This window comes from Mya arenaria, chromosome 6, assembly GCF_026914265.1.
Source record: "Mya arenaria isolate MELC-2E11 chromosome 6, ASM2691426v1".
Classification (NCBI taxonomy): Eukaryota; Metazoa; Mollusca; class Bivalvia; order Myida; family Myidae; genus Mya; species Mya arenaria.
Genome location: NC_069127.1, coordinates 56,558,220 through 56,571,062, shown reverse-complemented (window position 1 = coordinate 56,571,062; position 12,843 = coordinate 56,558,220). Strand labels below are relative to the sequence as shown.

Genomic DNA, 12,843 nt, shown 5'->3' with positions numbered 1-12,843 from the left:
GATTGTTCCAAAAACTGTGCATGTTGTTTGTACAGAGACGTCAAACAGTTTGCATGGTATTCTGCTTCAGTAGCTACCATGTCGCCACCAGCTAATTTGGTTAACAATGTAGAGTCGCAAAGATCAGTCGCACATTTTCGCACTTTTCTGTCCAAAGCAAAGGTTGAAGCCACACGCTTGTATCTATCTGAAGACGAAATACTCTTGTCACAGAAAAAGCATAATTTGTCTGAAAAAACGCTGAAACTTGCAGATGGATTGCTTGCTGATCTAGTGATTTTAACATCACTTAGTCCGGAATCATTTCCTGACGTACTGCTCTTCACCTTGCGCTTCAATACCCGCTGTAACTTAGTCCTGTTGTACTGAACCCTGCAGGATTTATGCCAGGAAGCTTCGTGCCGTTTTAATGTCTCAACATCCATATTAACCAGGTCTATGGTAATTGGTAAGACCTCAGCATTGCGAAACTCCTTCAAATAGTCCACCAATGTTGTGTAACCTTTTCCAGAATCACTTGCTTTGGATTTTGCTGGACATTCCAAATGTTCCGAAGTGTTTGATTGGCAAAATATGCATAGATGCCATTTAATAGACACGTTTGTATCGTCTCTGCTGTCCACCTCAGCCATGGCTAATGAAAGTACTACACGTGTTCCCGCTAAATTGTCCAATATAGCCGTGATAGATTTCTTCACTGGCCCATCTCTATCCAACGCCTTGTGTTCATGCGAGCTTCATAGTAGACACAAACCTACAACATCAATTATAAGATAAATAAGAACTCAATTAGGAAGTGGCACAGATAGTCCAGTGGCTTAGGTCCCAAAATCACAATGTTTGTGCATTTATGTTAGTATATAAGCGAAAAATCCCACATCTGCCACCAGGTGGCGCTATGTGGTGCCACATGACACCAGGGGGCGCTGCAGAAGTGTTTCCATGTTATGCTATTATGTAACAAGACATATATGCTGCAAACAGAATGTAAAAATGTTACCTAGATCAAAAGTTATGGTCACTTATGTAAATATATAAGCAAAAAACTCCCACCTCTGCCGCCAGGTGGCGCTAGGTGGCGCCACCTGGCACCAGGTGGTGCTGTCGAAGTGGTTCTACAGCAGAAAAAGTCTGTAATGGTCATATGTATATGTGTGCAAAATTTCATGCTTGTTTCCAAAAGTGCACAAACATTGTGATTTCGGGAGGTAAGCCATTGGACTATTACGCTTGACTCTGTTACGCTTGAACGGAATTGGTTTGGTACTGATATCTTATGACATTTGAAACCTGAAACAATGCCATTTCATAACATTTAGTGTTGATATATCGTTTTGTTGAAATACGTATGTACTTTACATTAAAAACATGATCGCTATTGAAGTTTGAGTAGTATATATCCAGAAACACCTATACATTTGAATATTTAACACATCAAAATGAACAACTAGCAAGAGCGCTCGACTAAAAGCTCCTTTGTCTTAGAAGTAAATGCATTTATGATGTAAAATGTATCAGACAATATTTTTATCAGTGTTAGATATTATGTCACTTGAATGATAGACATCAAGATATTTGTCAAATAGTGCGTGTGACTGCATATTTTGTATTTAGGATGATAAGTTATGAACGTAATTTTGCGATGGTGTTTTAGATATAAATGAATATCACAACATGCACTAAATCTTAAAAATGTAAGATATTGAAGGGTCTTAACTTGTATTTAGTGACAAACAGAGTTATCTAACTTAATTGTGTGATGGCCCTGGACAACTGTGTGTTGTATGAATTTAATTGAATGAATGATATTCGACATCTGAATTAAATCCCAGAGTTCCCCTGAAATTTTAACCAAACTTTCTAGGTCGATCAATGGCCGTTATTTGTTTTAGGATAATATGAAGTTATGTAAGTAAACCTAATTGTATGATGGCCGTTAATAATTGTAATTTAAATTGTAAATGAAATATGACTTCAGTAGAATGAATGGTATGGGAGTTATAAATGAAAATATATACTAGAACTTAAACCAGCTAAACGATATGCCCTAAAACTTTAATATCAGTTCCTAAGTCGATCAGTGGCTATTCTTTGCATAACGGATGATAAGGAGTTATCTAATCTAATCGAGTGATGGTCCTGATCATTTGTTTGGAGTATGAATTGTATTGGAGCCATAAGGGAAAATGCCAACTCAAAACGTTTACTGATCATAAAGTGCACTTAAGTTTGACCTAAGTTTGTAAGTCAATCAGGTGCCAATGCGTTGTTTGTAGGATGATATGGAGTTATATTACCTTATTGTGGGATGTTTTCATAAGTAAAAATGCCGACTTGCTCTCAAGTTTAAACTGGACGTAAATGCAAATGCCAGGGCGAGTATTATAGTCCTCCTTTTTATTCGAATAGTCCAGCTTCTAAATAAACTAAACTATTGCTCCAAACTACAGAAGCGCGCGAACAATACATATATAAAGCACAGGCTAAATATAATATGGCAAACAATTACATAATGTGATAAGCGCATTACACTATGAACAAAAATATAACCACTCAATAATTAAAATTGCATCTGTTGATAAAATATAAACTAATCGTCATACCCATAAGGGGAAGAAAACTAAAAGAAATAAGAGTGTACCTAGAAATTGGGAATGGGTGGGAGGGTAATATAAACGTCCAGTCTGATAAGCGCGCATGTAATAACTAGCATGGAGCGAGGAATTGACTCCCAGAAAAAAACAAAACATTAGAGGTCACATGACCAGAAGGTGTGAAAAAGGAGGCCCCAGCAGTAGTTTGTCTAAATTCAATTAAGTAGCTTAATTAAACTTAGACAAACAACTGCATAAGGGGTTAAAGGGAGCTTTATTACATAAACTAAACTATTGCTCCAAACAACAGAAGCGCGCGAACAATACATATATAAAGCACAGGCAAAATATAATATGGCAAACAATTACATAATATGATAAGCGCATTACAATATGAACAAAAATATAAACTCTCAATAATTATAATTGCATCTGTTGATAAAATATAAACTATTATATATTTTGTCATGACTTTCCAGAAAAATGAAACCTACTGATTTTCAAAGAAAATAGTTATTTATAACGTGTCGTATTATGTGTAATAAAAGCAACTTTCAACCCTTTGTAAGAAACAAACTAATATAAATTATTACAATATTATTACAGCCAACCCGATAGAGTAGACCTTTATGAACACAAACACTATCCATAGAAGGTAAAAACATCCATCTAGCAATACTAACGTCCAAAATTTCAATTCAGTGTTTGATCTTCCTTGTAAACCTTGACTGAATTGCTTGTATCAAAAGTGACATAGATATGGTTCTGCTTGTGATTGTAAGAAACAGTTCTAGGACGCTCTATCCCCTCCACCTTACCCAGCAGTTGTGTCATTTTGCCACTGGGCAGGTCCATGCACATGATGTTGTTACTACCCCAACCGCAGACGAGAAGCTGGTTTCCAACAGCAGTGATGCCTTCTGGTGCTTTCAGTGCAGGATCCTTAAATGTTCGCAGAATGTTCAGGTTCATGTCCAGCTTGGTGATGGTGGACTTACTACTGTCCGATACATATATCACTGCTGTTTTATCTTCACTTACCACTTCCAGGTGAGATGGTTTGCCAAATATTGACTGTCTACTGTCATCTTTGTCAATCGTTTTGACCACGTTCCCACCCATGTCCATTATCTCAAACTTTCCACCCGTGTAAGATACTATTAACCTGCCATTATGGTAACCAATAGCTAAACATCTACTATACACATTGATGTCTTCCTCAAGGGAGAGTTGTCCTAGTGTCTTGAGGAACTGAATACGTCCTTTATTTGGTAAACATACAGCCAACCTCTCCCCTGAAAGGATACACATGCTCTGTGGTTGACTTTGCAGACTGACCTCGAACATCAATTTGTTAGTACGCAGGTCAATCATTTTCATTTTACTGTTCCTCGAATCAGCCATAAGAACCCTGTCTCCATTCAGGGTGAGCATTTGACTCGTGTCGCCGTGAACTGGAATGTCTAGGTCTCGAGTGTATCGAAGGCTGGTTAGGTCAACAGGAGTGCAATTTTCTGTAAATGCGAAAAAGCGAGTACAAACCCTTTTTATGAGGTCAATACAATCAGATTAGAATGAATACAATACTACATGTCCATTAAATAAATGTCCTTTATTCACAACCTACTATATATCACATAAATAAAGTGTATGCTGCGAAGGTGAAATACATATTACATAGACATAGGAACTTGAAGATACCACACAACCATGTTTAAATGACTAATGACACTTACCTTTATCATTGAAAATCACTGGTACAATAATTCCAATAATTACAATGGAAACTAGTAGGAAAACTTCTTTCGCAATACGGCTAGCTGAAAAACCCACAAAAGAACTGTCACAGGGACGTAATTTACGCCATGATATAAAATCTTAATAAAATACTAATTTAAACAATCCCAGTATCATAATAAAGTAAAACACAAGTGTTTCTATAAATTCCAAATACCATGTAACATGTTTACTAGGCCTAGTATGAACCTTATTTGTGAAGCAGTTTCGTCTGATATTGGTCAACTTAAGATGAATTTAATACAGAGGTTTTGACTTACATATACTGTGAGTGCTAATATAAACTGGTTTGACCACATTGACCCCTAACGTGACATTGACCTTTTAATTAAAAGCAAATTTATGATACACGAACAATACCAGTGACAATAAAAGCTATGTCAGTCTTTGAACTTAACTTTTGATAAACAAGCACGAATTTAATCCCCGACAAATCATTCCATACTTCCCTTTGATTCTGTAAATATTATGTTAATAAGAGATCCCTTTGTCGCTCACCTGATATATGGATCTATTGGCATAGCATTAGTATTGTGTCCATACAGTTTTATAATGCTTTGATCTGTCCTACGTTTAATAGACAAAGCCTAATTTCAAATCTGACCTTGATTTCGAGAAATCGACGAAACAGGAGAAAAGTCTTAAAAATGCGGAAGTAATCAAAATAATCTAGTTTATTATTTTTTAAATAGAAGGCTCGTTCATATACATTCTTACTGTTTAAGTATGGCAAATATGCATTTAGAAATTTGCTAAAAAATGGTATACACCATTTGTTAATCCAACAAAGAGGTCCGAATTTAGACTATTACCATTCTTAGCTGAGATCATTTTGATGTAAACATTGTGTATAGATATCATGTGATGGTTGGCATGGTGTAGACATAGTGCAAATTGAAGGGCGGTAACTCTGATACATGAATGGGGCATTACTAAATACAGACTGGTCCAAGTGGTACCGAAATGAAGCTTGGTCGAGATAGTATGACAATACGTTTCACTATAAAATACCACTGACGATTGCTATTTGAAAATAAAGAACTCATTTATGCGCTATATATCTTCTGAACGTTGCTTTAAAGATTTGATTAAACCTTATTAACGATTATGAAATTGCTCATGACTAAAATAAGATCCTAGGGGATGAGTTAAATGAGCAACTGATGTGATTTCTAAATGCCTTCATTCAAAGGACTACACAGGCTTTATATTTAGAGAGTAGGCGCGGATCAATGATGTTAGAGGGGGCGTAACCTAGAGCTTTAACTGTTTTACTTTCGCCCCTTTCTCGGAACCAAACTTTATTTGGTTTAAAATGTTTGCAGTAGGGTTGTGGGTACTCCTCCATGAAAACATTAAACATTTCTAGTCCGAAATGTTTCACTTTGAGCGTATTTTATTACTTTTTGCACTGATTTTTACATTAAAAGTAAACTTGTTAGATTAAAGAGGAGAGGTGAATCAGGCGCGCCCCTATGAATCTGTTAGTGGAGAGCCTACATCACAAATAGGACCAGTCTTTCAAATTGTTGACATTATGAGTACATGTATCCCTTTACTGAAAGAAGAACTATTTAATAGCAGTATATTTTGACTCTAGCCCCTGTCTAATTTGTACGTGCCATTAAACTAATAAATTGAAAACTGTAAGAGGTAAACGTATTAAGTAAATATAAGAACTGAAAGTCCTTGACAGCCTCAGTTGTTTTTCAAACGTTACTGTTGTAGTTAGTTTTATGGACAAACGTTTTTCAAGAGTACCAATCGGAACAATCTGTCTACAATCCAAATATATGTTTGTGTCTTAATGCCAGATACTATATAGTAAACAATGGCATATGGTTTCTTGATGATATGTGTTTTAAAAAAAAGAAATATATGTTTTAAAATAGTGATACTATTGAAATTAATGCTCTTCATGGTATCGAAAATACAATAAAATTATTGTGTTTCTTGAAAATAATCTCCCAAAGCCACGAAAAAATTTAACTGGTTAGTATTTAATATTTTGACACAATGACATTTTAATTTCGTAGTAAGATTTTTCTGAAAAAGGCCAAATGCCTTTTAATCCAGAATGTAATAAAATCTTCTTTAGGTACGATTTATTCATCTTTGTTTTACACAAGTTTTAAAGAATGTACGCATTATGATTGATACATATTGAGTCATTAAACTGAATAAAGGATGTGATTCGGTCTAACAGACTTACATATGCATTAGAGAATGCCATTACTTGAGCCTTTAAAGTATGCCGTGATCATACCAGAAGGTTGTTTTTCCATCGGTGCTACATGTTTTTCCTTCAATGTACCAAGACCGGTTTTGGACGCCAGGACCTTCTCAGTGCAGGAATCCTTGTTAAATCGGAACTCATGAATGATCATCTCCTTCTTCATGTCAGCCAGGGTGGACCGCAGTCCGGCTAGCTCAGTTTGTGCTCTCTTCGTTTCAATAAACAATTTGGCAGGATTGCTTTCCAAACTTAGCCTAGACTTGAGTGTTTCTGCTTTATACTTCACGTGGTCACATCTAGGTTTTAAGGAATCTAATAGCGTTTCGTCCATGCTTTTCATTTGTTGTATGCTCTCCAAAAGGAAGTCCATCCTTTCTTTAAAGTACTTATCAATATCATTTCTATATTCCCGTAATTTTAAAACCTCGTCATTACCCTTTTGTGTAACAAAATTCATGTCGATTTTAATTTTCACGCATATTCGTCAACGTTTTTTAGGAAACCGTCAATGTCTTTGTTGACGCTTTTATTTTCAGACTTGCACAACTCAGATATTAAGCTTACGTTGCATGAGCGATGATGAAACGCTAGGCAATGACCACAAATTGGCGAATCGTGCGTCGAACAGAAATATTTGATCAACTCATTTGGGTGCTTCTCACATGGCTCTCTTCGTCATTTGACTTATCGCTCATGCTTGCGTGCATGCTACTCTAGTCGCAAATGCGACGTGACTTCATTTGTTTCCTGTGTGCAATAGCACAGGTAGAACACAGCCCTTTCTTGCAGGAAGTACAGTAGGTCACAGCTTGGACGGATTCCCCTTCCTCCGAGCAGGGCTTGCAGCAATTCTCGTCCATGGCAGATTCAGTTGATTGAAGAGTCTGTTAAAGATGATGATTCAATAATGAAATATACAATATAGAAACAAAACATGCAAGTCAATTACGTATGTTCGTTGTTATATTTCCCATTACGACATAGTACGACGCGGTCTCGACGGATACGTGTTTACACACCGAACTCGACATGAAACAGGTCACCAGAAAAGCGTCCTACCATATTATCCCCTTTATATATATTGTTTATTAAATATAACATAAGTCTACACTAATTTTCTATTTAATGAACCAAAATTTAAGAAACATCAGCTAATCACTTTTACTGTATAACCCACTCATGTTTAACCACATGTATTGATTACCACAAGCATTGGAAGAGTGCTAAACCAGGCTAAACAGTAACCCAGTCAGTAGGTTTGAACAACTCAGTAGTTATAATCATACCATAAACATATTTTTCGGATTAAAGTATTGTTCTTCCGCCCCCTCCCCCGTGAATCAACAACATATGTTAATAAAAGATGTGTTTTGATATAAAACACTTGTACAATGTATATACATGTAAACTCTTTTCTTAATGTACGGGGGATCAACAATGTTGAATTGAATATAATTTAATTAATATATAACCTAAATTGGAGAATATGATTTAGAATTAGAATTCAACAGATAATTTCTTAAAATATTAAATAACTTGCCAAAAAAATGTATCCATTGCACACATACAATAAAGTTAATTATCATCAAATTGGTTTGTCTACAAATATAATAGACAAACTCAAGTGGATAGTGTCTTAAGTCTTTACTCGTTTGGATAAAAAAAAATCCCGAATTCGTGTACTACTGTTTGGCATTAAACATTTAAACATGACTGCAATTCACAAATTGAACTAACCCGGAAAGTATTTTACCAGTGGAGTTGATGTAGATTTGGCATTTCATACAAGAGAAATCGTAAAAGTATCAATCATAACCGTTAAAAACGAAAGTAGCCAGTCCTGTAATGCTTTGTCATTTTATGATCTACGTAAGCTCGATTTTGAAAAAAAAAAAATCAGAATAAAAATAATAATATATAACACATGCTACACTCTTATCAGACACAAAGTAAAATCAAAAGAATTAAATAACAAACCCGTTCCAGCAAATCCAAGCACAAAGTTAAAGTGGGTAAATGTCCAAATTTGAAACAAGGGAAGTAACAGCTAAATTAAGTATGTATAATTACATGATACTAGACGGAATACTTCACACTGTTTGCGATCAATGCACGTTTTAAACATTGTATTTAATAGACTGTCACTGTATCACTGATTGTTTAGAAATATGAGTTGTACGGTTTAAAAGGGATTACATGACATTTAAAAGGACGCACTCACAGAATTCATTTTGTAACGACATGCTTTAACTATGTTATTTTACTTACTTTTATGAACAAATACCCAGCAGTTACTTCCAAATACTTATAGTATGATGATATGTATTTAATGAAAGTTAAAACTTTTTTTGGCATTTTATGTCACATGTAAAAGCTGCACTCTCACAGATTAACCGTTTTTCCAACGTTTTTATTGTTTGTCTTGGAATTAGGAAGTTAATGCGTACATATCTGCAAAAAAGTGATAAAAACTGTTGACAAAAGATCAGATTTCCATTTCAAATTTAATGTTTCATGAGTTCAGCCGTTACTAACGGTTTAAGAAAAATGTATAAAACATCAGTTTTGGAGAGGAAATATTAAAGTCTGCGATCTGATCTTTTGTCATCAGTCTTTTATCACTGGTTTTCAGATATTTACGCAAAAAACTGCTTGTTCCAAGACAAAAAAAATATATATAAAAAAAGTTGTCTAAACGTTTAATCTATGAGAGTGCAGCTTTATAGTGACACCCTGATTCAAAATCAGTACACACACATGTATTACAAACATAAATTTTGAGTGATAACTTCTTACTAAATAATACATTTATGGAAAATACTAATTACTGATAAGAAGATTGTAACCGCAACAATATTAAATCATTGGTGAAAGTTAAAATATTTACAGCGATCTTCTATCGTGTCAAAAGGTAGAAATACCGTGTTTTCTGCACCTTTCTGTCAAATTCTGTCAAACTAGGTATCCTTCATAAGAACCACTGTTTTTGACATTAATTCATCCTTTCAGGTAAAATTAAAACAATTGTTTTAATTGTAGTAAATCTTATTTGGGAATAAGAGTTCATCTTAAAAATACTTTTTAAAAAGAGCTCTTATTTGACCTTTCAAAGATTTAATTTAAATAAGCAATTTTAGACGGACTAAATGAGTTCAATGTCAGTCTTATAAATCGCAAAAGATTTCCATTAAAGCACGTTCTGATACTTCACTATTAACGATTTTTGTTTTAATTCATTATACAGTTGGAATTATTTGACATTACGATAAACGGAAAACAGGATATGATGTGTGTACAGATAAACCATATATTACCCTCTTTAATATTTTTTTATTTAATGAATAGCGCCGAGGCCATCAATTCCCCTGTTTAAAAAGCGCCAAAATATCGCTTATACAAATTATATGCCCTTTCTGTTATGGTCATTAAAGTCAAATTATTAACAATAAAAATGTATTAAAATTGTTTAATTAAATGTTTCACATCAACCTATTCTGTACGTATCTATGGGTCAATATTGATTCACAATTGTGTGATATGATACAATCATCATTTATGCTAGTTTTAAATAAAGTAACTGTGGGTTAATGAACTACTATGAAATACAAATACAGTATGGGATTCAATATATTATAAGGTAAACTTACTTTGTAATAGTTATTTCTTTTTGTCAAAATCATTTACGGAATATTCGGCATCAAAACGTTTCCATACTTTTAGCAGAAAATGCATTTTGACAAGAGTACATTTAAAGCTATTATCTATAGCATTGCATTTAAAATGATACATGATTCATGTTCCCAGGTTGTTAAAAGTTGTACTTGAATGTATCCACGCTTTGTTGTTTTAATTCATTTTTCATGTCAACCCTTAAAAGTTTATAAAACAATTAATTTGACGATGTTTTTACATTTTTTAGCAAATACACATATGACAGATCCAGAAGAGTCAGAGCCTTCTTAACTACATTGGTGATATAATACATGGCGCTGACAATGTTTACTACACAATCGTAGTTTAGGCATATTCTTTTAGTTTGATTGATTTATTGTTATTATTGTCATAACAATAACTGTCTTCATATGTTCGTCTTTTTGTATTTAATATTTGATATTTTGTGTGATTTGATTTTTACCTTTTCATTCCTATAACATATTTAACAGCAAAAATACTGTCATCCGTATTAAAAAAAAACATATCACCAGACTGTCGTTTTCTGATCCCGTCCCATGGTAGTACTGTTTGTAGTTTAGAATCTACTTTCTATCTAGTGAACTACTTTCTATCTAGTTAACTGTAGTCAATTCGAAGATGATGAATCGTATTATTACCATCAATATGAGCAGCTCGTAAAAACAATAAAGGCGAATTTACATCATCGATAGTGATCGCGATTGCCCACAAACTTCCCTTAGTTCTACATACAGTGATTGTCGAAAACCCTACGATCATTCACTTTCCATGTTGTTAAAATAGCCTAGTAACGCCTTAACTAGTGAAGTATATATTATTTGTGTTTTAATATTTAATAATTGTTTTCGTACTAGCAATTTGTTTCTTTGCTGTGATATAAAACACACTATTGCTATTTTCCTCAATAAAGCAAACTAATTAAAGCTGACTTATGTCACTGGATTAGCCTCCCTGACAAGAAATCAAATTGAAGCCGTAAAATAGGAAGTAATATATATTAGCACAATTATATCATTATAATGCGATGTATGAGATAAGGAATATTATGACATAGAAAATATTGTGAAATGTATGAGATATGGATTATTGTGAAATGTAGGAGATAGACAATATTGTGAAATGTATGATTTAGGCATTTTGTGAACAGTGTCAGATAGGCAATATTGAAAATTATATCAGACTGGATTATTGGAGAATGCTTTATATAGAAATGTTATTAATGTATTAGATGTGGACTGATGTGAACCTTCGTTGAATCAAGGATTGCTCGAAAGTTTGACTCGATGAAATAGAAAAAGGTGTAAAAAACATAACTGAGTTATTTTTGTGCGTAAAAGTTTTCAAAAGAATCGCTACAAAATGACATAAAAAAGTACTTTTAGATACATGTAAAACAGCACACAATATGGACATATACCTTACTCATCGAGGGACATTTGCATGTATAGTTTCTTTTTGTGTTTCATTTCAAATGACAATTTCTTATGAATTGTCCTCTATTTAAGGAATGAATTGCGGGGTTGATGTAATTATCGGGGTATGAACGCAATTGGGGTGGTCTAAGTGTGTGGAGTCCGAAGGACTCCACGCGTACTTTGACCAGCACAATTGCGTTCATATCCCCGATAATGGCATCAACCCCGCAATTCATTACTTGTATTTACACCAATAGTTCCTTATTTCATTCAAAAATTGTTAAAACAATACTTCATTTCATTTAAGAAAACCATTCATTATTTCCTTCTCACCCATTCTATAAATAGAATGACCCGACTGTAATCGGAATCATTTTTCCAAATGACGTCACAATAATGCGGGAAAAGATCAACAACTTGTAATCACTTTTAAACGTTAAATTCAACACTTATGGCAACAATACATTTAAAATATAGTGAATTAACACTTTCTAAAATGTTGATTTATATTTTACGGGACATGCTGACACAATACAAACAATAACAAGATCAATGGTTTGCATGTATATTGTTATGCGATGAATGGCGATCCGAACATATCCGAAGATGTTGCGTTCATCGATTGATGAACGCAATTGCAGAAAGGCAGTTCATTTAAGGAATGGAACTTGAGGTGTAACTATTTGAGAATATAGTTTTCCCCATAAGTTATGAAGTGTTACCTGCTTTGCCAACAATTATATCTGTATGCGCAAATAAGTATTTAGTTCAATTTCTATGCTGTAATATTGTGATTTTAATTCTAAAAATGGTTTGTTGATTCGACTTACATACTACAATAATAGAATGGACGGGTCCCCGGTAACCGCGGACCGGATACGATTAAGCGGTTACATGGGAACAAATTTACAGCAATACCCACTGATATTTGGTGCTGTATGTCAACTGTGTCACTTGCTGCATGTTAAAGATTGTTTTCATCTCAATATGCTCTTTCGTAGAAGATTTCAATCCACCTTTGTGTTATAGAACCCTTATCATTTAAGAAATAATCATAAAACTGTTTTACAAAAGACAAGGAACTGTATATTCACTATTATATGTTGTG

The 12,843-nt window shown here is 34.0% G+C and overlaps 1 protein-coding gene across 1 annotated transcript; it reads right to left on the bottom strand.

The window, feature by feature from the left end:
- Positions 1-1,718: 1,718 nt before the first annotated feature.
- Positions 1,719-6,681, bottom strand: LOC128238986 (uncharacterized). Its single transcript, XM_052955376.1, has 3 exons — positions 6,604-6,681; positions 4,331-4,414; positions 1,719-4,108 (listed from the first exon to the last, which is right to left on the bottom strand). Exon 3 carries the CDS (start codon positions 4,026-4,028, stop codon positions 3,288-3,290), a length of 741 nt encoding a protein of 246 aa, XP_052811336.1. The 5' UTR covers positions 4,029-4,108; positions 4,331-4,414; positions 6,604-6,681; the 3' UTR covers positions 1,719-3,287.
- Between the last annotated feature and the right edge of the window lie 6,162 nt (positions 6,682-12,843).

Excerpts from the sequence above, each read along its gene's own strand:
- LOC128238986 (XM_052955376.1), bottom strand. The coding sequence starts at position 4,028 with ATGCTCACCCTGAATGGAGACAGGGTTCTTATGGCTGATTCGAGGAAC.